Source organism: Scyliorhinus torazame, chromosome 12 (genome assembly GCF_047496885.1).
Source record: "Scyliorhinus torazame isolate Kashiwa2021f chromosome 12, sScyTor2.1, whole genome shotgun sequence".
Lineage (NCBI taxonomy): Eukaryota > Metazoa > Chordata > Chondrichthyes > Carcharhiniformes > Scyliorhinidae > Scyliorhinus > Scyliorhinus torazame.
In genome coordinates this window covers 24840040-24867812 of record NC_092718.1, presented here as the reverse complement: position 1 = coordinate 24867812, position 27773 = coordinate 24840040, and the positions used below count along the sequence as shown (strand labels likewise).

Here is a 27773-nt window from a genome sequence, read left to right as displayed (position 1 = left end):
ACCCTGGCGCTGTGTAGCAACAGTGATAACCACTGTGCTACCAAATCCTTCACCGACAGATGGTCAAGATGGATGACTGTCCAATGTTCTGTTTTTGACGTGGCAGGAGGATTTAAATCACTCCTGTTCCCTTTTTCCTTTCACTTTACCTACCGCTCAAGATTCTCACTATCTCCATACCTTTGCTTTTAAAGTCGACAGGTACGAGACTATTTTGATGCTCTTACCCCCGGGCTTCTGGGCTTGTTGGTAGTCCGTTTAATGTGCTCCTTTACTTCTTCCAGGCCCCTCCTCTTCCCTTTTTTACTCGCCATCCAGAGGCTGCGCTGGAAGCCAGTCAGGCCAGAAATAGCCATGTGCAGGCTCATGGTGTCCAGGAAACGCAGCCCCGTCCCCTGTAGACAGAGAGAGTGGATAGAGTTCACATTCCGTAAACACTCACACACCAATCCCAGGAACACAGTCACACAGAAAGAGTATAACGTGGCTAGGGAGCACGAAATAAGGAAAGTGCAGGAGTATGACGAGACTCTCTTAATCAACTGCTTGGGGGCCATAAATACCAGAGACTCAATACGAATTCCATTAAGGAATTCAGAGGTTTTGTTACCTGTCATTGGTTAGAACATGGACCTCGCCACCACAGGCAGTTCAGAGTACCACTGACCTATGTAAGGGGGAGCGGGAGGAACAGCAGGATACGCTGGTAGGGTTAAATGAAGGAGGCTGAGGGGAGTCTTGTGCGGAGCATGAATGTTGGGCCGAATGGTCCGTTCCTGCACTCTCAACACAATGCACTATTTGTAATCGTCCTCCTATTTCAATTGTGAGGTGAGTTTATCGATTCTACATCAAAAACTTTACTTCTAATGGACTCCCTAATTAGAAAACCGTACTTCTTTCTGTCACTGTGTCAACTCTTCCTCACTACAAACCCTATTTGCACATTCATGATGAAACTGCTGATGTAAACGTCTTAATATAATTATACTCTCCAGCCGGTGGATGTCGATTAAGTATTGGAGCTCCTCAGCCTGTACTGCAGTGAAACTCATTTGTCCCAATCAACTCCACATCGCTTGTTTCCCAAACTGTGGTCAGTTTTTCAATTTAATTGTAAGCAACAATACAACATCAAATGTATATAAAAATAAGGACACTGCTGATGGCTTTAACGTGGGATCTAAGATATATGCATGTATCCTGATCCAAATACCTCCACGTGACCCAAGACGACTGATAGATTTGAGTATCCGTGTACGCTGCAACGAGACTAGTAACAAAAGTTTCATCTTGAGACTCCTTTTCACAAGTTTTTGAACGGTCATAAAACTGAAACATTTAGCCGGAAAAACTCGCCCTTAGACCTGTTTCTCTCTCCACAGATGCTGCCAAGCCTGCTCGTTATGTCCTGTATCTTCCCATTTCATTTCACATTCCCGGCATCCCCAGTTTTTTCCTTTTGTCTGATGGTTGTTGGGCAACCTCTGGAAGCTTGCCCACCTGGCTGTTATTAATGAGTTTGGATAAAGCTATTGAACCGTGAAGAATATCTGCTGATCCTGAACAGCAAAGGACTAAGAAACGAACAAAGACGGGGAATATAAAATATGGAAGTAAACTAGCGAAAAATATAAAAACAGACTGTGCAAACCTCTATAGGTATGCAAAATGGAAAAGCTTGACAAGGACAAATGTGGGTCCATTACTGGCAGAGACAGGAGAATTTATAATCGGAACAAGGAAACGGAAGAGAAGTTAGACAAATACATTGTGCCTGTCTTCATGGAGGAAGATACAAAACACCTCCCAGAAATACGTGAGAACCGAGGGACTCATGAGAATGAGGAACTGAAGGGATTAGTATTAGTATAATAGTACCACTGGAGAAATTAATGGGACTGAAAGTGGTAAATTCCCTGAACCTGATGATCTACATCAGTTGAAAGAGGTGGTTGTAGAGTTGGTCGATTAATCTTCCAAAATTCTATAGATTCTGGAACACCTGCAGATTGGAAGGTAACCCCACTATTTAAGAAAAGAGGGAGAGAGAAAATAGAGAACTAAAGACCCGTTAGTCTGATATCAGTAGTGGGGAAATTGCTGAAATCTATTATAAAGAAAATAATGGTAGGATTAGGCAGGGTTCAGAATGGATTGATCATATTTGACAAACCTGGTGGGGTTTTTTGAAGATATAACTGGCAGATAAAAGGGCTTTCGATAAGGACCCACATACAGTGGCACAGTGGTTAGCACTGCTGCCTCACAGCACCAGGGACCCGGGTTCGATTCCAACCTCGGGTGACTGTCTGTGTGGGGTTTGCACTTTCTCCCGTGCCTGCGTGGGTTTCCTCCGGGTGCTCCGGTTTCTTCCCACAGTCCAAAGATGTGCAGGTTCGGTCGATTGGCCACGCTAAATTTCCCCTGAGGGTGGGGTTGCAGGAATTGGGCGGGGGATTGGACCTAGGTAAGCTGATCTTTCAAACAGTCAGTGCATACTCAATGGGCTGAATGGTCTCCTTCTGTACTGTTGAGATTCCATGATTCTAAGAGGTTAGTAAACAAAAGTGCAGCTCATGGGAATTTGCGGAGGGGGTCTTTGGAATTCTCAACCTCACGTGGAGGCTCAGTGATTGAGCATATTCAAGACAGAGAGCAATAGATTTCTTGATATTAAAGACATTAAGGTCATGAAGGAGATAGTGCAAGAAAATGCTGTTGAGATAGATAATCAACCATGATCTAACTAAATGACAGAGCAGGTTTAGGGACCGAATATTCTACTCTTGCTCCTATTTTTCCCTCACTTGACAACACACATTTTACTCACAGCAGTGAGAAGCAGAAACCCAGAATGTTGTTTTTCTCCCTCTTTGGATCAGGACTGCTAAGGTTAGTAAGAGTAACCACAGCCCAAGTGCTCAGGACAATCCAAGATCAAACCTTGGTTCTTTCTGGTCCAGGCAGCACACGTACGACCTTTCACGAGATTCTTTCCAGTATCTTCTGCCATCAATGTCTCATTCTGAAGACAGCGACGACAGAACATGCTGCAAATTGAGTGAAGAACATTTATCAGTGAGCTGACTCACCTTCATCAAGTACTGCTCTTTGACCCTTGCTCTGTCATAGCTGACATTGTGGCCAATTACCAGTCTCTCTGGCCATTCACTTTTCTGCGGACGGGTTGAATTTGCAGCGGTCTCCAGGGGAATCAGGTCAGCCAGGGTCAGCTGACTGGACCAGGTGTAACGCTTCTCAATGAGACGCTTACTGCACCAGGAGTACCTAAGGAGTGGGTATAAATCAACAAAATAATTAATCTTTATTATTGTCACAAGTAGGCTTACATTAACACTGCAATGAAGTTACTGTGAAAAGCCCCTCGTCGCCACATTCCGGCGGCTGTTCAGGTGACAGAGGGAGAATTCAGAATGTCCGATTCATCTGACAGCACGTCTTTTGGTACTTGTGGGAGGAAACCGGAGCACCCAGAGGAAACCCACGCAGACACAGGGAGAACGTGCAGACTCCGCACAGATGTTAAGTAATGGGTTAAGAGTTAAGTAATGCGTTAAGAGACATTGCAATTAGTTGTCTCATTTATGTTAAGTATCCAATGATTGACACTGATATGTAAAAGGGCTTCAGGTGGCCCTTGGGTCAGGTGATGTGTTGTTAGAATTTTGTGCAGAGGCTGTGGAAGTGAAATAAATGGTGTTTGGTGAAAAGGAACAGGACTTTTGACTCTTCATACAACGGTAACTAAAACGTCTAAGAATGGTAACATTTGCTGTGCAAATGTGAAGGTTTGAAAGATACAACTTTTCCTGATCAAACCAAGGAGTGAGTGAGAAGGAAAAAAAAAAGGGATATATGGCTGAACCCAGGATAAAGATGGCTGGATATGACTATCCCCCCTTATTTTCTGAAAGGGAATCGTACGACCAATGGAGAAGTGCAGTAGTTATGTGGACTAAGGTAACTGCCTTGGGAAAGAGAAAACAAGGTATGGCATTAGCTCTTTCTCTACCTTATAACAGTAAAATCCAAAACAAGTGTTTTCTGAGCTGGAATTGGAAGAGTTAGACTCAGAAGAAGGTCTGGAGGCTCTATTACAATATATGGATAAGATTTACAAGAAAGATGACTTGTTAAGTGCGTATGAAGCATGGTCGGATTTTGATAAGTTCCGGAAAATAGAAGAATTCTCCATGGAAGACTATGTAATGGAATTTGGCAGACTATATAAAAGGCTGCAGAAACACAACCTGGAATTTCCACAGTCTGTGTTGGCCTTTAAATTACTTGACTGTGCTAGAGTGAGCAACATGGATAGGCTCCTGGTTTAAAAGGAGTTCAGTTTACGGATGAGGATACCTTATTCGATCAGATGACAAAAGCTTTAAAGAAGTTTCTGGGGAAACATTTGATTCCGAATGCTCTGATGACTCAAATAGGTCAGCCTGCTATAAAGCAGAATATGGAAGATACACTACTAACAGGATGGCGAAATTGTATGGCTATGAACAGGGCCCAAGACTATAGAAGGAGATCGAGACAAGGAAATTATGAAGACAGAATCCCAGTTAGAACTTACAATAGGAAGATGAACCCCAAAAATGCACGGGGCATGATAAATAGATGTTTTCGATGTGACTCTCAATACCATTATGTCTTCAACTGTCCAAAACGTTATGATAGAGTGTTTGAAGCGACACATGACATGGAAGAGTCAGAAGAGGAAAAAGATAGTGTTCAGAGAGAAGACATTGTCCTATTAACAAGCAGTTTTACGCCGGTAATGAGGGTGTTGGTTGCAGAAACCTTCAATTGTGCTGTATTGGACAGTGGCTGCACATCTACTGTGTGTGGAATTGACTGGTTAAAATGTTACCTGGACTCCTTGAATGCTGAAAGTCATAACAAGGTTAAGGAATTTGAAAGTTCCACAAGTTTCAGGTTTGGGGATGATAATACTCTGAAGTCGCTGAAAAGAGTGATGATCCCTTGCAATATTGCCAGAGTGAATCATTTCATTAGCACGGATGTTGTATCAAGTGAGATACCTTTGCTTTTGCTTCTGAGCAGACCGTCGATGAAGAAAGCACACATGAAACTGGATATGGAACAGGATAAGGCAACAGTTTTTGGAAAGACGATGAACTTACAATTTACACAGCCGGGACACTATTGTATTCGATTACTGACAAATAATATTTCAAGTAGAGTGGTTAAGGATATGTTAATGGCAGTTGAAAATGGGACTTTCGCTGATCAAAAGCTTATTGTATTAAAACTGCATAGGCAATTTGCACATCCGTCTCCTCGGAGGCTGAAAATTTTCTTAAAGGATGCAGGGGTAAGGGATGAAGACTATACTAAACTGATAGAACAGGTTAGTGATTGCTGTGAAGTTTGTAGGAAGTACAGAAGGTCACCAGCACGACCGATAGTAACCCTACCTTTGGCCAGTGATTTTAACGACATTGTGGCCATGGACCTTAAGATCTGGGATAAGGCCATTTTTCCGAAAGGACAACTACCAAAAGTTGGTACAAAAGTGACATACTTGCCTGAAGGGTCTAGTCAATGGAAGGATGCAACTGTTATTAGTAGAGCAGGGAAGGCCACTGGAAAGTATAAACATTGGTTGAATGTACAGCATTCAGGGGAGGGAGTTAAGACAATGGATTGGGAACATGAAGTTCAAAAATGGAGGGCACAGAAACGCAGTGCCAGTTCAGATAGTACATCGGTTAGTGAACAGGTCCGCAGGAAATGGTCGAGAACTATTGAAAGGACATCCCACAGCAGAAAGGAAAGATCAAGCAGTAGCAGTATAGAACGAGATACCAGGCGGGAGAGGGGACGTAGTTTATCAAGGTCTCGGAACATGAGTAAGCCTACGAATACTAATAGGAGTAGAAGCCCACATGCACGTGAGATTTTGGTGGCTTCCAATAAATTAGATGAAAATTTATCAAAGATGCTAAACAGCAAGAACTGCATACTTGGAGTGAATTTGAGGCATACACGGAAGTACCGGATAGGGGACAAAGCTCTATCCCACAGATGGATTTGCACGGAAAAGGTTCTTCCAGGTGGAACTTAGAAGGCACAGGCCAGGCTTGTGGCAAGGGGATTTACAGAAAGCTTAGAAGCTCAGGATTTAAGGGTAGATTCACCTACAGCAGGAAAGGTTTAATTTTAAAGATCTTCTTGACTCTATTAGCCACAAAGGCATGGGAATGCAAATCTATAGATATAAAAGCTGCCTTCTTGCAGAGGCATCAGCTCCAGAGAAACATTTTTCTCCGTCCTCCTAAAGAAGCAGCTAACACAGAAGGGGTACTCTGGAAGTTGAACAAATGTGTATACGGTTTAAATGTTGCATCAAGAGTCTGGTATTTTTCGGTAAGGTCAGTTTTGTTAAAGTTAGGCTGTTACCAGTTGAAAGCAGATCCAGTAATGCTTTACTGGCACCAAAAAGAAAACCTTTCTGGCATCTTTATGATGCATGTCAAATACTTTGTGTGGGGTGGGGCTAGTGATTTTGAAGCTTTTGTAATCTCTGGTTTGAGGAAAGAATTCAGGGTCGGAAGTCAGGCTTCCGGTGCTTTTAAATATATTGGATTGGAAATCGGACAGACTAAGTTGGGGCAACTTTATGTCAGCAATCTTATTTGGAAAGCATCAGCCCAATAGCAATTAGTCATGGCCGGGTTTCACAAAAAGATGCAATGGTTTCAAAGATGGAAAAAGAGCAACTGCGAAGTTTAATTGGGCAACTGAATTGGTTGGGTAGACAGACTAGACCGGACGTGAATTTTGATGTCTTAGAGTTGAGTACAAAAATGAATGATCTCAAAGTGAAGACACAATAAGAGCAAATAAAACGTTTGACCAAACTAAAAATGCAAGAGTGTGTTTTGAGGTTCCCGGTTTTAGGTGACCTTAGGCACTCGATGGGGTTTCAAGCACAGGAGGTTTTATAATTTTCCTCTTGGGGAACAATGGTAAATGTTTCCCTCTTGTGTGGGAAAGAAAGAAAATAAGGAAAGTGGTCAAAAGCACTTTGGCTGCTGACGCGTTAAGCTTTGCGGTGGATATGGCCTTTTATATATGTCAGACATTGACAGAAATTTAACTTTTGGATATTGTTAATGAAGGGCGCCTGTTTCTGTGACTTTTGTTTTTCTTCCAAAAATGAAAAAAAAAGAAGGGGGGAAATTGCATGTGTGTTTTTGAGTTTGTTGAAATTTTGTTTTCACCTAATTATTTTTTTGTCCAAGGAAGGGGAGACTGTTAAGTAATGGGTTAAGAGTTAAGTAATGCGTTAAGAGACATTGCAATTAGTTGTCTCATTTATGTTAAGTATCCAATGATTGACACTGATATGTAAAAGGGCTTCAGGTGGCCCTGGGTCAGGTGATGTGTTGTTAAGAGTTTTGTGCAGAGGCTGTGGAAGTGAAATAAATGGTGTTTGGTGAAAAGGAACAGGACTTTTGACTCTTCATACAACAGTAACTAAAACGTCTAACACAGACAGTGATCCAAGCGGGAATTGGACTCAGGACCCTGGCGCTGTGAAGCAACAGCCCCAAGGCAATAGTAAAATCCAGTCTGAACACAAGGCAGCTTTGCACATCACATATTGTAACCAAGGCCTTACTTTCTCTGCCTCTCAGGACGCTGACTCTTCCTGGAGTACAAAACCTTGGGCATTGTCTGCAGTCAAACACCCCCACCAAATGTATATTCTTTAATTACAAGGGGTATATGTAGGGTTGGTACACTTGATTTCCTGATAAGCCGTACAACAATGTCAAAAAGGATGTGTGGGTAGAGGAAATCCTGCCCCGCAATTCTCACCTCCAAGCAGCTGGTTGTGCACATCAGCTGCCACAGCCCAGGATCGCAACTCCGCAGTTGTGGATAACTAAGTGAGGGACCCATCAGCTTTAGCTGGTGTGGTGTGGGGTGATCACCCCTTCATAGTGCACAAAGACCGGGAATGGCGGATGGGGCAGATGAATCCCAACAGCTTTATAGGACAATGGCTCAGAAGCTGGAGATGAGCAAGATGTGTGATACATCCAGTAGGCAGGTGGCCAGTCACCTGTGAAGAGTCTGGGACTTCACACAGTACACGTCCCATAGCTAGTCATGGAAACTCATCGCCAAATGCAACATACCATGACAGATCTCCCAGTATGAGTAGTTCCAAACAGCACTGGACAAAGCTAGACAGTGAATGTCAGCATTTGGCCACTGTGGACATCAGGTTAAAATGATCGCCCACCCAGTTTATGGCTAGCAAAATCCCTGCCTGTCACTCTGTTTATCAGGTGAGGGTCCCATATAAGTGGGTGGGACGGGGCGGCATGTGGCTCAGTGGTTAGCACTGGGACTGCAGCGCTAAGGACCCGGGTTCGAATCCCGGCCCTGGGTCGCTGTCGTGTGGAGTTTGCACATTCTCCCCATGTCTGCGTGGGTTTCACCCCCACAACCCAAAGATGCGCAGGTCAGGTGGATTGTCCACGCTAAATACCCCCTTAATTGGAAAAAAAAAATAATTGGGTACTCTAAATTTAAAAAAATTTAAAAAACAATAAGTGGGTGGGACAGTGAATTGACCTTTTAATCAATTGTTCCTGATTACTTCTCAAAACCAAATTGATAAAGAAGGAAATTGATACAGGGGAGGTGGTGGCATAGTGCTATAGTTACTGGAATAGTAATCCACAGACCTAGAATACTCTGAGGTCCCAGGTTCAAACCCCGACATGGCAGATGGTGAAATTTGAATTCAATAAAAATCTGGAATGAAAAAAAGTCAAAAATCTGGAATGAAAAAAAGTCTAATCATGTCCATGAAACCATTGTCATAAAAGCCCATCTGGTTCATTAACGTCCTTTAGGGAAGGAAATCTGCCATCCTTACCTGGTCTGGTGTATATGCGACTCCAGACCCACAACAATGAATACTCTTAACTGCCCCTCATGGACAATAAATGTTGGCCCTCCCATGAGCGAATATAAAAAAAAAAGCAAAATACTTCAGATGCTAGAAATCTGAAATAAAAACTGGGTAATCTCAACAGGTCTGGCAACATCGGTGGAGAGAAACACATTTTTAGTCTTCAGAGCTGTGGAGAAGACCCACATAGACCCATCACTTTAAATCTGCTTCTCTTTCCACAGATGCTGCTGGGTTTTTCCAGCATTTTCCCAGAAGAATGAAAGTCTTCTTCATTGATTGCAAGCATCCTAGGTGAAATGATTTGGGCAATCCCAATCTAGCTCCTACTGGGCACAGGCTCATTGTGTAAAAAAGTCTTCAAATTAGCACTAAATTGGCAAGAAACAAAGTTCTCCCAAGACTGAAGGTTATAGGCTTTACTCTGTATCTAACTAAGTGGGCAGCACGGTAGCATAAAGTGGGCAGCATGGTAGCATAGTGGTTAGCACTATGACTTCACAGCGCCAGGGTCCCAGATTTAATTCCCGGCTTGGGTCACTCTCTGAGCGGAGTCTGCACGGTCTCCCCGTGTCTGCGTGGGTTTCCTCCGGGTGCTCCGGTTTCCTCCCTCAAGTCCGAAAGACGTGTTATTAGGTAATTTGGACATTCGGAATTCTCCACTGGGTACCAAACAGGTGACAGAATGTGGCGACTAGGGGCGTTTCACAGTAACTTCATTGAACCGTTAATGTAAGCCTACTTGTGACAATAAAGATTATTATAATGATGGGCTTACCAAGAACTGCTACAAAGTAGAAAAAGGTTTATTTCCTACCAGAGAGCATAAAATTCCTCTCTTGCTCATCTGTGTCTAAGTTCTTACCAAGCACTTGAAGAGACAGCTACTGCTAATGTTGGACATTGACCCTCGGACATGCAGACTTCCACATCAAACACCAGTGCCTTGTCATCAGGAAAATCCACAGGCTCAGCTTGTCCACCAGGATCATACTTTGTCCAGCCAACTGCCCAGGTCCACTCTGAGGGCATCTCAGGGAGGTCACACTGTAGGAGTTCATTGGCTGCCTCCAAGTAAGGGAGGTTTTGCTTCTGAGCAAGAATACGAAAATGCTCATCAACGTTGCTACCGTACATTTTGGGCAGCTGCAGTTCCACATCGGGCAGTATTGAGGTTTCCTTGTCCCAGAGGTCATGAGATTTGAGGTGTTCAATGCTCTTCTGGACTGCCTCCTCCGAGTCCTCAGCCTGGTTATCTCCAAAGATCTGCTGATGGAGTCCAACGGACAGCATTTGGATATTTAATGGATTCATACGAATCCGGGTTCTCTCGGGATCGGGACACTCCTTTGGATTGCAACGTGCAGTAGAGGTGTTGGCCCATCTTCCTATGGCGGCCCTCCATTTTGGGAGGAACACTGTTAGTGTTGTCCTCTTCAGTAACAGATGGTTCATTCTATCCCTCTCTCATCATTCCTGTGATACAAAATTGGGAAAGGGCTCAAAGTGAATAGTTTTTTATACTCTTCACATCATTCCATTCTCAAATTAAATGAACAAAAAGCAATATAAAACAGAAAGTGATCAAAATGCTTTGTCTCCTTGCTACTTGGCAAATTGATTGACCTGCAGTTGGAATGATCTTTACGCATCTTTGCCCCCTGTTACTGTTCAATGGAGAATCAATGGTACAATTAAAAATAATGCTGATAACAGACATGTTTCCAAAGCTTTTTTTGTGTTCAAGACAAATGCAAGGGTGACCAATTTCAAACCATCACAACAATTTATACCACAGAAGAAAAGAGGAGCTGAGTGGTTGGCAAGTGGACTGATAGGGCAACACGGTAGCACAGTGGCTAGCACTGTTGCTTCACAGCTCCAGGTTCCCAGGTTCGATTCCGGCTTGGGCGACTGTCTGTGCGGAGTCTGCACGTTCTCCCCGTGTCTGCGCGGGTTTCTTCCGGGTGCTCCGGTTTACTCCCACAGTGCAAAGATGTTGCAGGTTGGGAGGATTGGCCAAGCTAAATTGCCCTTATGTCTCCAAAAAGGTTAGGTGGGGTTACTGGGATAGGGTGGAGGTGTGGGCGTTAAGTAGGGTGCTCTTTCCAAGGGCCGGTGCAGACTCGATGGACCGAATGGCCTCCTTCTGCACTATATATTCTATGATCTATGATTACTCCAGGCGGTGTCATGCTAGTCTTCTGCACCTCCTCATAACTGGGGATGATGAATGACACAAGGAGACGGGGTCAAAATAAACATATTAAGCTGTGGACCCAGCAATGATTTATTAGGTTACACTGTGGGATGATAGATTTCATAAACATGAGAATATTCAAGGCATTTTATCAAGCTTTGATCAATCTCACATATCCCAAATGTCAATAAATTTCTTCAGCTTATTTAGCATTCCCAGACACATTTTGGATTACAGTCCTCATTTTGAACCGTCCTAAAATGTAAGGCTAGAGACCAATAATATTTTTGTCCCAAAATAAAGCCAATTGTCCCACTTCTCTTGAAGCCTCCTGGCATAAAGGGTGTGATTAGTTACTGGGGTTTGAAAATCATTTGCAATTAGGAGCAAAACATGCGTCGACCCCAGGTTCTGACCATTCATTTGCCCCTCCTTAATCCCGATTGCCCTTTTCCAACACTGCCCCAGATATCCTGCACCCATTCCCAATCCCCCCTCAATGATATCCCCCTCTTGTCCATAACCCTCCCACATTTACCCTCTGCAATAATGCTCCATCCAGTCCTGAGAGAAGCGGATTGAATGTGGCACCTTCTGTGCAAAATAAAAGCGTCCTCATCGAGTTTAAGCGAAATCCCTCATGTAATTCGAGGCAAAACGTACATACCCGAATCCTGCACAGTTCAACTGCCTGCTGGAGAAGTCGCTGCTTTGGCCAGCTCCTGCAATAAAAGTTGGGAATTCGGTGATTTTGTTTTTAAATGCATTCCATTGACTATAAATTATTTTTCATTGCACCCGTTGAAAACGTTACGAATTTGGGAGGCAACGTTGCGACACTGGGGGTGTTGGTTTAAACTTATAGATGTTGTCGTTTGTAACACTGCAGAATAAAGGCTTCGCTTCGATGGGTCTCTGTGATCAGTCTGACTTTTCTCTTGTGTCCGCTGATGTGATCCTCACAGGATCAGTGATACACACACCTGCCCTGAAACCAAACTTATAACCAACACCTGGACACACGCACAATCGCAACACTTCTGCCTGAACGCAAAGGAGAAAAGGAAATGATGGTCGGGGATAATGTGTTCAGAGCCTCTCGCCACACTGCCATCTACGGGACTGTGGAGCACACAATTCAAACATTTCACAGGTTAGGGAGAGAATTGTGGAAATGCAAAGTTGTGAAGGCAAAATTAAACAGGTTAATGAGTCAACGTTAAAACTCTGTTTTCTCTTCCGTTGGATGCTGCCAGACCTGCTGAGAGTTTGCAGCCAAAAGAGAAAATGCTGGAAAATCTCAGCAGGTCTGGCAGCATCTGTAAGGAGAGAAAAGAGTTAACGTTAAGAGTCCAGTCCAGGAAGCAGGGACAATCCAACAAATTATAGGCTGGTGAGCCTGACATCGGTGGTGAGGAAGGTTTTGGAAAAGATACTGAGGGACAGGCATGTCTGCACATTTGGAGGAAAATGGACTAGTTAGTGACAGGCGGCATGGTTTTGTACGAGGAAGGTCATGTCTCACCAACTTGATTGAGTTTTTTGAAGAGGTGACAAAGGAAACTGATGAGGCAAGGGCTGTGGATGTAATTTATGGATGTGGATGTAAGGCGTTTGGCAAGGTCCCACATGGCAGACTGGTACAAAAACTAAAATCACATGGGATTCAGGTTCAGGGTGGGATGGCTTGGTTACAGAAGACAGAGAGTAGCGGTGGAAAGGTGTTTTTCTGAATGGAGATCTATAGCTCATGGTGTTCCGCAGGGATCAATGCTAGGACCTCTGTTTTTGTAGTATATATAAATGATCTGGAGGAACATTTGGATGGTCTGATTAGTAAGATGATTAGCAGGTGACATGAAGATTGGTGGAGTTGCTGATATTGCTGAGGTTTGTCAGAGGATACAACAGGATATAGGTAGATTGAAGACTTTGGCACAGAAATGGCAGATGGAGTTTAATCTGGACAAATGCGAGATGATGCATTTTGGAGGATCAAATTTAGGTATGAATTATACTGTAAATGGCAGAACCCTTAGGAGCATTAACATACAGAGGGATCTGGGCATGCAGGTCCACAGTTCCCTAGAAGTGGCAACAAGAGGCCAAGATGATTAAAAAGACATATGGAATGCTTGCCTTCATCAGCCAGGGCATTGAGTGAAAGAGTTGGGAAATCATGTCGCAACTATATAAAACCTTGTTTAGGCCGCATTTGGAGTATTGTGTGCAGTTCTAGTCACCACATTATCAGAAGGACATGGAAGCTTTGGAGAGAGTGCAAAGAAGGTTCACCAGGATGTTGCCTGGTCCCAAGGGTGTTGGCTATGAGGAGAGGTTGAATAAACTAGGATTGTTTGCACTGGAAAGATAGGGGCTCAGGGGGGACCTTACAGAGGTTTACAAAATTCTGAGAGGTATTGATAGGGTGGATAGTCAGAGGCTTTTTCCAAGGGTGGAAGTGTCAATTACAAGGTGAGAGGGGGAAAGTTTTAAGGTCAATGTGCAGGATAGGTTTTTGACGCAGAGAGTGGTGGGTGCCTTGAACGTGCTGCCACAGGATGTGCTGGAAGCAGGCAATTAGCAACATTTAAGAGGCATCTGGAGGGATACATGAATAGGGAGGAAATAGAGGGATACGGACCGAATAAAGGCAGAAGTTTTTTTTTTAAGTTAGGGCATCATGATTGGCACTGTTGTGTTATGTACTCTGGGATAACACAGTTCAATGTGATTTATTGAACCATTCGCGCAGTTCTCTATGAGTTTGACTCTCCTGCTAATCTTGCTATAGTAACTCAGTCTAACTAACCAGTCTGCTCTAAGCCACGTGATGGGTATGATGCTTATGACCTGCCCCTGTCCTACTCTCTAAGTGTCGCCTGTGGAAAGAGACAGAGCATGTGTGTCCTGTCCTTATATATGGCTTGTGTAATGCCCCCTTGTGGTAGTGTCACCTCTGTGTGTCTTGACTGCCAATTGATAGTGTCCTTTTCTATGTGTTCATTAGCTGTATGTCTGCATGTCATGATGTCTCTGGTGCTCCCTCTAGTGTTTACTTAGTCGTAGGGTATTTACATTAACCCCTTGTGCACTTACAGTGATGCATATCACCACATCCCCCGTTTTTTCGTGTTACATATTTTCTGTACAGTGTTAAAGAAAAACTGAACAAAAACAGGTCAGTAAGTGATGACATGTACAAGTTATGATTACTGTGATGACGATACAAGATCAAAGAATAGTTATGATGACATTGAGGATTATACAATACCAAATAATAGTTATGATGATGTTGAGGATTATACAATACCAAATAATAGTTATGAGTCCAAAGTTCATGAATTTATATGTTGAGTGGCTTTCTTGTTTTCGATTTTGATGTTGTCATTTCCTTGTGAACGCCGTCAGTCTTCCTGTGTTTACGTAACCAAGAAGTCATCAGGAGGTGTTCAAATGGTCAAATCACTTCATTGTCTGAGGTGGACTCTTTTTTTTTTATGCTTGTGGTAGCAATTCTTGATGACATCTTTCCTGAAAGCTGATTTGCTTGTCCGTAGTGTAGCAAACGTGAATTGGTAAGATGCGTTGACATGCCATGGTATGTTTGCACTCTCGCCATTGTTCTGAGCTGAGCAGTAACATTGTCCTTTATGGGCAGAGTCTTACCATGTCGTACCAGTTGTTGTTCTATTGTTGTTGTCATTGTTGTGTCATGCGAGAGTGCCTTTAAGAACTGGATGTATAAGCAATGTACGTTTAAGAAAACAGTGATGTCATAGAGTGGGTGGAGCTCAGCTCAGGTCAGCCATTTTGCAGTTTGGTTTTGCAGTGTGGAAGGTGCCTGGCTGGTTTTGCTGAGAGCAGTTTAAAAGTGCCTGGCTGTTTTGCTATGAGCTGCTTAAAAGGAGAAAGCCAGTTTGAGACAGCAGCTTGAGAAGTTCTGGTTTGCTGTGATCTGCTTGAAGGGAGAAGCCAGTTTGAAAAAGCAGCTTGGCTGTGTCTGTGTGATTCCAGAGAGCTGAAGGAAGAAAGCAAGGTCCTGGAGCTGAAGTCAACCAAGCATATATATCTCTGCCATAAAACAGAAAATATATATATTAACTGTGACTGGTGTATTACTGTTTTGAAGGTTTGAAGCCTTTTGGATGTTTGAAGGAACATTTTGAGGGATTATTTAGTGGTGTATTATTTTCAGGGTTATCTTTGAAGTAAGGGGTGTTAAGGGATCCAATGTTTATTTAAAAGATTAAGTTGAGTTCATAGAATAAACATTGTTTTGTGTTTAAAAATCACGTGTCCATAATTGTAATATCACACCTGGGGAACAAGCCGCGTGCTCGGAAAAGCAACAAATCCATTAAAGGGAGAGGTTGGTTGAACTCCATGATACATTTTGGGGTTCTGAAAACGCCTGGCCCATAACAGTTGTTATTGACGTGCTTGTTGTTGTGTTTGTTGCCTCTGGTACACTTCTTGTTGTCTTTGTTGTTCTTTTTGTAGGTTTTGTTTTCGTGTTTGTTGCGCTCAATGACCACACCGAGTGGAGAATTCGAGTCCTTCGCAAAGTTACTTGTGTCAGTTTCCTTTGTGGCATCTGCTGTTTCATTGAGCGTGCTGTCTCGGATTCCTCGGTGCTCCCCGTCTGGAGTCATGTCCAGTTCACTTGAATCATCTTTGGCTTGTCGATGTTCCCCGTCTGGAGCCCTTTCTGGTTCACCTGAATCACCTTTGGTTTCTTGATGCTCCCCGTCTGGAGTCATTTCAGGTTCTTGTGGAGAGGCTCGAGTAGATGAGGTTTGAATTAACGTGGTTTCACTGGAGTCACTCGTAGCCTCACTTTGATTGTTGAGTGCCTCTGCACATACTAGCTGAGATCTGTCAGTCTCGCTGAGATGTCGCACATCTTGTAAGGGAATTGTGAAGCCTTTGTCACTTGTCGCACATACAGTGGGTAGACCTTCAGTGTCTTCTTGTCGGTTAGATGAGCTGGGTAGACTGTCAGAGTCTTCTTCTGGTGGCTCAAATAATCTGGGTAGACTGTCATAGTATTTTTGCTGTGCACTTGAGCGTGGTAGACTGTCATAGTCGACTTGCTGTGCACTTGAGCGTGGCAGACTTCCATCGTCTGCTGCTGGTTGCTCAGATAAGGTTGCCAGACCTTCATGGTCTTGTTCATGCGAGGACTGCGCTCTGGAGTCTTGCGTTGCTTCCATCGTGGAGTCTGTCAATGAGCTCGCTGTGGAGGCTTGTATCGCTCTCTCTGTGGAGTCTGGCATCGTTCCCGGTGTGGAGTCATGCGGTGGTCTCTCTGTGGAGTCGGTCTATGCGCTCTCAACGGAGTCGTGCAGTGGTCTCGCTGTGGACACTTTCTGTGTTCCCTGTGTGGAGACGTCCAGTGGTTTCGCTGTGGAGTCTGTCATCGCTTTCTGTGCGGAGCCGGGGACTCTTCGTGATACGTGGAATATCAGCATCACTGGCGTTTATTGCCCCTAATCGTTGTCTTGAAATGGTGGTGGTGAGTTACCTTTCTTAATCATTTTTTAAATGATTTTATTCAGGATTTTCACATTGTACAGAACAAAGATAACCGTGAACACACATCGAGAACAAAAATATATATACACCGGTCGTTTTCCATTATTTACATCAGTTGTCTTTCATAATTTACAACGGTTACAGCTGCTTGTTTTACTTTCTCCGGTTGGTGTTAATTTCTAGCTGGGTCCCCTGCCACCCCCTCCCCCTTTTATTCCTGACCCCTCTTCCCTTCTAGTCATTTGACGTGCCCTCTTCCCTCATCTGCTCTTATGCCCTGTCCCCTTTTGGTTGGCGTGACGCTGTGTATTGTGTTATTTGCTGGACATGGTTGGGCTCCATGGCTCTTTATCTACCCCACCCCCTTTCGTTTGCGGTTGTTGTTGTCCAGTGGCATCCCTCTCCCTTTCTCTGGGTTATTGGCAGTTGGCTACAAACGGGTCTTGGAACAACTGGGTGAATGGTTCCCATGCTTGGTGGAAGCCTTCTTCCAACCCCCGGATGTCGAATTTAATCTTCTCCATCTGCAGAACTTCCGATAGGTCAGCCAGCTTTGGGTGGTGCTGCTGATCGCCAGCCGAGCAGGATTCTCCGGTGGGCGATCAGGGAGGCAAAGGCAAGGGCATCGGCCCTCCTCCCCATGAAGAGTTCTGGCTGCTCTGATACCCCAAAAACTGTCACTCTCGGCCATGGCTCCACCCTCATCCCCACCACCTTGGACATTGCTTCATAGAAGGCTGTCCAGAACCCGACAAGCCTGGGGCAAGACCAGAACATGTGGGCTTGGTTGGCCAGGCCTCCATGGTACCGTTCGCATTTGTCCTCCACCTCTGGGAAAAACCTGCTCATTCGAGTTCTGGTTAAGTGAGCTCCGTGCACCACAACCTTTTTGACTCACACCCCAGGATATTGATCCACCGACAGTGAAAACATTTTTTTTTCCAAAAAATATACTTTATTCATAAAATCTCTAATAAACATTACAGAACATTTTGAGTTGTTATGACGGTACATTTCCTCCAAAGTTACATAGTCACTTGACTTTCTTCCATTCAATTGGGATGACATTCCACACATTTCCCTGTTCACGTTACAATTCTTTCTTAAATATTTACATCGTCATGTTTCTTTTATACATTGGAGTGTTAATGACCCAGACTGAGGGGTTTTACATGGTTACCAACCCCTCGATGTACATTTGCTGGAAGACCTTACACAGTGGCCTTTCCCCATTGCGCCTTGGCGGCAGCTGCCCCAAGCTTGAGTGCATCCCTCAGCACGTAGTCCTGGACCTTGGAATGTGCCAGTCTGCAACACTCGGTCGAGGACAATTCTTTGCACTGGAAGATCAGCAAGTTTTGGGCAGACCAAAGAGCGTCTTTCACTGAGTTGATGACCTTCCAGCAGCTGTTGATGTTTGTTTTGGTGTGTGTCCCTGGAAACAGTCCGTAGAGCACAGAGTCCTGTGTCACAGAGCTGCTCGGGATGAACCTTGACAAATACCACTGCATCTCTCTCCAGACATTCTTTGCAAAGGCACATTCCACAAGGAGGTGGGCGACCATCTCATCTGCCCCGCAGCCACTCCGAGGGCAGCGTGTGACAGCGCTGAGAATTCGGGTGTACATGAAGAATCTGACAGGGAGGACCCTTCTCACCACCAGCCAAGCTAGGTCTTGGTGCTTGTTTGACAGTTCTGGTGATGAGACGTTCTGCCAGATGACTCTGACAGTCTGCTCAGGGAACCATCCAACATCCTCCACAGTCTCCTTTTCCCTAAGGGCCTTGAGGACATTACGTGCTGACCACTGCTTCATTGCCTTGTGGTCAAAGGTGTTTTTCTGAATAAATTTTCCCACGAGGGACAGGTGATACGGCACGGTCCAACTACTTGGAGCGTTCCGCGGCAATGAGGCCAGGCCCATCCTTCGTAACACCGGGGACAGGTAGAACCACAGTATGTAGTGACACTTGGCGTTTGCGTACCGGGGGTCCACGCACAGCTTGATGCAGCTGCACACAAAGGTGGCCATCAGGATGAGGGAGACGTTGGGTACGTTTCTCCCTCCCTTATCCAGAGATTTGAACATGGTGTCCCTTCGGACACGGTCCATCTTGGATCTCCAGATGAACTTAAAGATGGCTCGGGTGACTGCTGTGGCGTAGGGTCAGGTAATGGGCCAGACCTGCGCCACGTACAGCAGCACTGAGAGTGCCTCACACCTGATGACCAGGGTTTTGCCCGCAATGGAGAGAGAGCGTTGCTCCCACCCACCCAGTTTCTGTCTTACCTTGGCAATGCACTCCTCCCAGTTTTTGGTGCACGCCCCAGCCGCTCTGAACCATATCCCCAGCACCTTCAGGTAATCTGACCTGACGGTGAAGGGGACAAAGGACCGGTCGGCCCAGTTACCAAAGAACATGGCCTCGCTCTTGCCGCGGTTTACCTTGGCTCCTGAGGCCAGTTCAAACTGGTCGCAGGTGTTCAAGAGCCTGTGTACCAACACGGGATCTGAGCAGAAGATGGTGATGTCGTCCATGTACAGGGAGGCCTTAACTTGATCGCCTCCGCTGCCTGGGATCGTCACTCCTCTTATACCCAGATCCTTCCTGATGGACTCGGCAAAGGGTTCTATGCAGCACACAAACAGAGCAGAGGAGAGGGGGCAGCCCTGCCTGACTCCAGATTTGATCTGGAACTTTTCTGTTTCTCACCCCTTGATTGAGACTGCGCTATAGATGTTTGTGTAGAGCAGTTGGATCCAATTGCGAATTCCTTCCCCAAACCCCATTTTGGAGAGCACATCCATCATGTGGGTGTGCGATATTCTGTCAAAAGCCTTCTCCTGAGGGCTGGTCCGAGGGGGGGGGAGTGGAACATAGAGTCTCGTTCTACGCGGATGATCTGCTGTTATATGTATCGGACCCAATGGTGGGTATTATGGCAACCCTGAGGGAATTTGGCCAGTTCTCCGGATACAAACTGACCATGGATAAGAGCGAGTTTGTTTGTAATTCAGGCGAGGGGGCAGGAGAGTTTCCGATATTGAAGGGGTTGCCGTTCAGGCTGGTGGGGGAGAGTTTCCGATATTTGGGGATTCAGGTGGCACGGGACTGGAGCAGGTTGCATAAGCTCAACCTGTCCCGACTGGTGGAAAGAGTGAGGGAGGAGGTCCGGAGGTGGGATGCGCTCCCGCTGCCATTGGCGAGGAGGGTGCAGACTGTTAAGATGACGATACTCCCGCGGTTCTTGTTTGTTTTTCAGTGTCTCCCCATCTTTATCCCGCGGTCCTTTTTAAGAGGCTGAATAAAATTATTCTGGGATTTGTATGGGCAGGGAAGTCCCCGTGGGAGAAGAGGGTGATGCTTGAAAGGAACAGAGGAGAAGGAGGGTTGGCGTTGCCAAACTTCAGCAACTATTACTGGACAGCCAACATAGCGATGATAAGGAAATGGATGGTGGGTGCGGTGCCGGTTTGGGAGCGGATGGAGGCTGCTTCGTGCAGGGGCACTAGCTTAGCAGCCCTGGTAACGGCGCCTCTGCCGCTTCCACCGGCACGGTCCTCCACCAGCCCGATAGCGGTGGCGGCTCTTCGGATCTGGGGCCAGTGGAGGAGGCATGTAGGGGAGGTAAGAGCATTGGTGTGGACCCGAATCTGCGGCAACCACCTATTTGCCCCGGGGAGCATGGGAGCATCGACTGTGGAGGAGGGCGGGGATTCTGAGGATGGGGGATCTGTTCCTGGAAGGGAGCTTTCCGAGCATGAGGGCGCTGGAGGAGAAGTTTGGGCTGGCGAGAGGGAACGACTTTAGATACTTGCAGGTGAGGGATTTTGTCCGCAGACTGATGCCATCCTTCCCACGTCTCCCGCCGAAGGGGAGGCAGGACAGGGTAGTTTCTAGGGGAGAGGTGGGAGAGGGTAGCGTTTCAGACGTCTACAAGGAACTAATGGGAGCTGAGGATACGCAGACCGAGGACCTGAAGCTTAAGTTGGAGGAGGAGCTCGGGGGGGGAGCTGAAGGACGGTATTTGGGCAGAAGCCCTGAGCAGAGTAAACACAACCGCAACATGCGCCAGGCTCAGCCGGATCCAGTTTAAGGTCGTGCACCGGGCCCATAGGACGGTGGCCCGGATGAGCAGATTCTTCGGGCAAGATGCGCCGGAGGGCCGGCTGACCATGTACACATGTTCTGGTCGTGCCCTAAACTCAGGGGGTATTGGCAGGGATTCGCAGATGTCATGTCCCGGGTATTGAAAACTGGGGTGGTAATGAGCCCGGAGGTGGCAATCTTTGGGGTTTCGGAGGACTCCGGAGTCCAGGAAGAGAGAGAGGCCGATGTTCTGGCCTTTGCTTCCCTGGTAGCCCGGCAACGAATACTGTTAGCATGGAGGGACTCAATGCCCCCGAGGGCTGAGGTATGGCTATCGGACATGGCGAGCTTCCTTGGCCTAGAGAAAGTCAAGTTCGCCTTGAGAGGTTCGCTACTAGGGTTCGCCCGAAGGTGGCAGCCATTTATTGACTTCTTCGCAGAGGAGTAGGCGTCAGCGGGGGTAGGGGGGGGGGGGGGCGGCAAGGGTAGAGAATAGGAGGATATTGAGGCAGTTCCGTGCGTGAACAGAGCCGTGGTTTGCACTATGTTTAATTTGTAATTTGTGTCTTAATTTTTTTTTGTACTGTACACTGTCACTTTTTCTATATGCCTAAAATACCTCAATAAAATCGTTTGTTAAAAAAAAAGCCTTGTCCTGGTCAAGGCGTCCACCCTCCTGTCCTACACGTAGGCGATCGGATCCCTGAGTAGCGCGAGGCTATCAGAGATCTTCCTGCCGGGTACAACACAGGTCTGGTCAGGGTGGATCACCGACTCCAGAGCAGACAGTGAAGAAATGGCAATACTTCAAAGTCAAGATGATAGGTGACTTGGTGAGGTGCTTGCTGGCAGTGGTGTTCCCATGCATTTGCTGCCTTTTTATTTTAGGTGATGGTGGCTGCAGGTTTGGAAGATGCAGTCCGATGAGGCTTGACAAGTTGCTGCAGCAGTGCATCTTGTGTGTAGATCAGTGTATGCTGTGAACCACCGCCACCCCCCCCCCCCCCCCCCCCCCCCCCAGCGTGTGCTGCAGAAAAAAATTCAAAATGATTCAAAATTCATGTAATTAAACAAAAACTATTTTTTGTCTTCACTCTGTGGTTGGCATCTCCAAGACCCAACGAATCCTGGGCCTCCTGCATATGCACCAGCTGGGAAAGAGCTACATGTATGGTTTAGACCATAAGATATATAGGAGCATATTTGGCCCATCAGGTCTACTCCGCCATTCGATCATGGGTGATATTTTTTCCCTGGACCCACTTTTCCAATGAGCCAACTTTCGTGACCCACGCTGGCCAACCTTCACAACACACCACTTTCACTTACCTACAATGCAATAGGTGAACCTGCTTGGTCTTCACGATCTCACAGCAATCACATTCACAGGTGGAGAGGGCAATGTGCATGTCAGGTGCAGACTTCAGCCGGTTCCTTTGTGCTGTCTTCAACTTTATGAGGACGGAAAATCCAACCATGTACATGTAGGTCATCATGAACGGCAAAAGCAACAAAATGCTTGTTTTATTCAGCATTGGTTACTCCTCAGAGATGGTAATTCCAAATGCTGACAGCCTCGTGGACTTGTGGCATGTTTTTAATCAACTGTCACTGGTGAGGCGCAGAAGTTCAGTCTCTTCATTTGGAGTCAGCTGTAAGTTAATAATTGACTCTGGGGTCTCAAACGCAAAAGGAATTTTCACCCACCTCTTCTCTTTAAAAATCTGAGACTTCTTCTCTGGAAAGTGGCAACAAAAACTGTTGATCAAAGCAGTCACATGTGACTGAGTAAGACATGCCAGTCTATTGACAGTTCCCTTACTAACACGGTTTTCTTTGATGTGTCGTAGCAGTGTGGGGAACATGTAGTAGTTTTGGCTTTGTACTCTCACGTGCCAAACTTTCAATGACTATTGGAAAGCATTTATTTCTTCAGTGCCGAAAGCAATCATCATCCTTCCCTTGCAATACGATGTTCAGGTTGTTTAGAATTGAAAAGATGTCTGCAAGGTAAGGTATAGTATCCAACTTTCATTTACCGGTACCCCCCAGCATCCAACACAAATGGGCTTTGCATCCTGATTTGCACTGGAACAATTAACAAAGCTATACTTCAAGAAATCATCTTTATACTGCTTTGTTCCAGATTTCAGTTTCTTCTTAATGGGTTATTCATCAGAGACCCTGGAGCTCTGTATACAGCTAGACCAGCACTGCTTTGTCCTGCCTTGGACATGAGTGGCACGGTAGCACAGTGGTCAGCTCTGTTGCTTCACAGCACTAGGGACCCAAGTTTGATTCCTGGCTTGGGTCACAGTCTGTGCGGAGTCTGCGTGTTCCACCCTTTTCTGCATGGATTTCCTCCGGGTGCTCCAGTTTCCTCCCACAAGTCCCAAAAGGCATGCTTGTTAGGTGAAATAGACATTCTGAATTCTCTCTCGGTGTACCCGAACAGGTGTCGTAGTGTGGGGATGATGGGATTTTCACAGTAACTTCATTGCAGTGTTAATGTAAACCTACAGTGACACTAATAAGGATTATTATTACTGAGCAGCTCTCTCCAGCAGATTCAGTTGTGAGATCCTGGCCTTTTTGTGTCTCAGGCGCTCTCTTCCTTATTACAAAATGATCCATTTTCAGTTCTTCACAATCCTGTTGCTTGTTTGTTGGCAGTTATAAAATTGAGGGATCTCTCCTCCGTGATTTTGCGCCGAAAGCATGGACGTACAGATGTGTGACATCAGTGTACGTGCCGGGCATGTGTCTTACTCTCTGCCACCACTTCTGGCGAGAAGACTTCATCATTCGTATTTAAGGGCTGTTCATGGCCGAAATTCCTAACTTAAAAGTTGGTCACGGCCAGCATTCTTAAAAGCCGGTCGCGACCCTTGGGCGCTTCTCCCACGATTGGAAACCCTGCGATCAATCACTCTGCGACCCTCCTGACACCTGCCCGTGACCCAGCTGTTGATCGCGACCCGCTGTTGGTCAGGCCCCTGCGCTTGACCAACGGGGCTTGGAGCTGAAGACGATGGTCCTCATGTGCCTGTGAAAACTCAAAAAGGGTGCAAAAACCCTGGGGGAAACGAGAGAGACAGGGAGAGGTATAAAAAAAAACCAGAAGATAGGAGAGGGAGAAGTTAAAAACGAAGTTCCCAGAAGAAGACAAGAGAAAATAGGAGGTGTGCCTCAAAACTTTTTTTAATAGCAGAGAGGTGCGCCACGACAAGGAAAAGGTTGGGAACCACTGGTGCGGAATGGTACTGCTGCCACAGCCGGATTGGAATGAAGGCAGAATCCTCCAGGTGGCGCTGTGAGTGGAGGACAGCTCCCTGCAGAGGACGGCCTGCACTGAACGCAGGTTCCTCCAGGGGGCACTATCGGGGGAAATGTATACACAGGGAGAAATCAGCCGCCTGGCTTTAACCTGACACAAGTTAAATGCGGTGATTGTTCACACTGGTCACACCACCTGAGCACTGAAATGTTAAATATTGTCCCAACAATTTTAAAGGGATAAAAAGCTTCGCGCACCTCGGGTCGATGTCACTGATTCATCACAAGTGAATTGGAACGGAAGGAGTGAGCGCATCAGCGCCTTTTAACGCTTTTATAAAGTGGTGCCACGACTTTGCTTGTCGGCCGCGTGGCCTAATGGATAAGGCGTCTGACTTCGGATCAGAAGATTGCAGGTTCGAGTCCTGCCGCGGTCGAATTTTTTCGACACACTTTTTGTAAGCTGTGTGAAGAATGAATTATTTTTTAATTGACAGGATCCCTTTGAAACAAAGTCAATTTTACCAGTGTAAAGAATAACCTATTAAAATGCATTGTAACTGGAACCTCTTCATCAGGACAAACCAGGACCTTGCAATTGTACAGCAGAAGGAAGTCACCATACCTGTGCTGGCATCTCTATCCACCTGGTCCTGCAACCTGACCTTTTCCCTCACCCTTTAACTGTGCTTATTTTTAAAAAAAATTCAAGTTGACATCACTCTCTTTATTGAAAGTTGTTGTGGATTCCATGCCCACTGCACAATCAGGTTCTCCTAACCCTCCCTAGGGTTGCTAACCCTCCAGGATTGGCCTGGAGTCTCCAGGGATATTGGAGACCAATCCCTCGGACAACCCTGGAGAGAAATCATCGGGAAATTTGAAAAACATGATTATTTTTGTCACTTTACTACGTACAGTCAATTCCTGTCATAATAGGACCGTAAGACATATAATCATAGGATTTACACTGCAGAAGGAGACCATTTGGCCCATCGAGTCTGCGCCAGCCCTTGAAAAAGAGCACCCTATCTAAGCCCACACCTCCACCCTATCCCCGTAACCCCATCGAAACATTTTGGACACTAAGGGCAATTTAGCATGGCCAATCCACCTAACCTGCACATAGGAGCAGAATTAGGCCAATCGGCCCATCAAGTCTTCTGCACCATTCAATCATGGCTGATATGTTTCTCATCCCTGTTCTTTTTTTAAAATTCTTTTTTAAATTTAGACCACCCAATTAATTTTTTCCAATTACGGGGCAATTTAGCATGTCCTACCACCCTGCACATCTTTGGGTTGTGAGAGCGAGACCCACACAAACACGGGAAGAATGTGCAAACTCCACACGGACAGTGACCCAGAGCCCTGATTGAACCTGGGACCACAGCGCTGTGAGGTAGCAGGGCTAATCCACTGCACTGCCCCTCTCCTACCTTCTCTAACCACAACCCTGATCCCCTTATTAATCAAGAACCTATCTATCTCTGTCTTAAAGACACTTGGCCTCCACAGTCTTCTGTGCCAATGAATTCCAAAGATTCACCACCCTCTGGCTGAAGAAATTCCTCCTCATCTCTGTTTTAAAGGATCGTCCCTTCAGTCTGAGGCTGTGCCCTCGGGTTCTAGTTTCTCCCACTAGTGGAAACATCCTCTCCATGTTCACTCTATCTAGGCCTCTCAGTATTCTGTAAGTTTCAATGAGATCCCTCTTCAAAACCCTATTGAGTACAGACCCAATGTCCTCAACGCTCCTCATATGACAAGTCCTTTATTCCAGGGATCATTCGTGTGAACCTCCTCTGGACCCATTCCAAGACCAGCACATCCTTCCTCAGATACGGGGCCCAAAACTGCCCACAATATTACACATGGGGTCTGACCAGAGCCTCATACAGCCTCAACAGTACATCTCTGCTCTTGTATTATTACATTCTAGCTCTCTCAACATGAAGGCTAACATTGCATTGGCCTTCCTTTTTTAAAATAAATTTAGAGTACCCAATTATTTTTTTCCAATTAAGTGGCAATTTAGCGTGGCCAATCCACCTACGCTGCACATCTTTGGGTTGTGGGAGTGAAACCCACACAGACACGGGGAGAATGTACAAACTCCACACGGACAGTGACCCAGGGGCGGGATCGAACCCGGGTCCTCAACGCAGTACTCAGCAGTGCTAACCACTGCGCCTTCCTAACTGCCAACTGAACCTTTCTGTTAACCTTAAGAGAATTCTGAAAGACTCCTAAGTGCTTTAGTGCTTCTGATTTCCAAAGCCTTTTCCCATTTAGAAAATAGTCTGTGCCTCAATTCCTCCTACCAAACTGCACAATCTCACACTTTTCCACATTGTAATCCATCTGCCACTTCTTTGCCCACGTTCCAAGCCTGTCCAGGTCCTTCTGCTGTCTCTCTGCTTCCTAAACACAACCTGTCCCTCCATATATTTTTATATCTTTTGAAAACTTAGGAGCAATGCGCTCAGTTCCTTCTTTCAGATCATTAATATATATTGTGTATGGACTTCCGGTGGTGGCTGTGCGCAGGTAGGTCGCATTATCAGCAGCTCCCGCCGCTAACGGACTAACGGGCCCTTTCAAGAAGCTTTGGCGGCCCCTTTTCGACGAAAATCGGCAGGTGAACGGCACTAGAAGGCTCCCCACATTAGTTTATGGAGGGGACCAGGAGCAGGACGGCCAAACAAACGACCACTGTAAGCGGCAGGAATGGGCGCGGGAACAGAAAATGGCGGCCGGCTCGAATCAGGCAGCGTGGGCCCAGTGGTCGCAGGAACGGCTGGAGTTCCTCAGAAGCTGCTTTGCTGACCTGAAAACGGAGATGCTGGCCCCAATGAAGGCATCAATGGAGAAAATGGTTGAGACCCAGAAAATGCAGGAGAAGGCGATCAAGGAGATTGAGAAAAAGGTCTCGGATAATGAAGATGGGATACTGGCCCCGGCCGTCAGGGCGGAGGCACATGACGCCCTGCGTAAGAGGTGGCAGGAGAGGCTGGAAGACCTTGAAAACAGGTCCAGGAGGCAAAACCTGCGCACTCTGGGCCTACCTGAGGGTGCGTAGGGGTGGGACGCGAGTGCATTCGTGACAACGTTGTTGGGGACCCTGATGGGGACAGGAGCATTTCCTCGGCCTCTGGAACTGGGTGGGGCGCACAGAGTCCTTGCAAGGAACCCAAAACTAATGAACCGCCGAGGACCATGGTGGTACGGTCCCACCGCTTCTCGGATAAGGAATGAGTCCTGCAATGGGCTAAAAAGGAGCAGAGCAGCAGGTGGTAGAACAGCATAATCCGCATTTCCCAGGACCTGGGAGCAGAACTGGCCAAGAGGCGCGCTGGATTCAACCGGGCAAAGGTGGCCCTCCACAGCAAAGGGGTGAAGTTCGGGCTGTTGCATCCGGTGAGGCTTTGGGTCACGTATCAGGACCGCCATCATTACTTTGATACACCGGACGAGGTGTGGACTTTTATCAAGCAAGAAAAGTTGGACTCGACCTAAAGGACAGCCACACTGGAATGTTACTCTGGTGGGGATGGTAATTGCCGGATAGCCGGAGGGAGCAACATTATGTTGTTCCCTCTTATTTTTGTTTGTTCCCTGTTTCTTTTGCCATGTTTTCGGCTTTTGTGGAGCTCGGCCGCAGAGGGAGGAGAGGGGCCC

The 27773-nt window shown here is 46.2% G+C and overlaps 1 protein-coding gene and 1 non-coding gene across 2 annotated transcripts in view; one reads left to right on the top strand and one right to left on the bottom strand.

The window, feature by feature from the left end:
• The window catches only part of polg (polymerase (DNA directed), gamma), a 57975-nt gene extending 45723 nt beyond the window's left edge, over positions 1-12252 (bottom strand). Inside the window, exons 1-4 of the mRNA XM_072470565.1 lie at positions 11854-12252; positions 9852-10462; positions 3096-3291; positions 228-395 (exon numbers count right to left, since the gene is read on the bottom strand). Coding sequence (XP_072326666.1) covers positions 228-395; positions 3096-3291; positions 9852-10441 — 954 coding nt within the window. The 5' untranslated portion in view covers positions 10442-10462; positions 11854-12252. The remainder of the gene's footprint in view (positions 1-227; positions 396-3095; positions 3292-9851; positions 10463-11853) is intronic.
• Positions 12253-24456: 12204 nt separating this feature from the next.
• On the top strand, positions 24457-24529 carry trnar-ucg (transfer RNA arginine (anticodon UCG)). The gene has a single exon. It is a non-coding gene; the product is annotated as a tRNA-Arg (tRNA).
• Positions 24530-27773: the final 3244 nt, after the last annotated feature.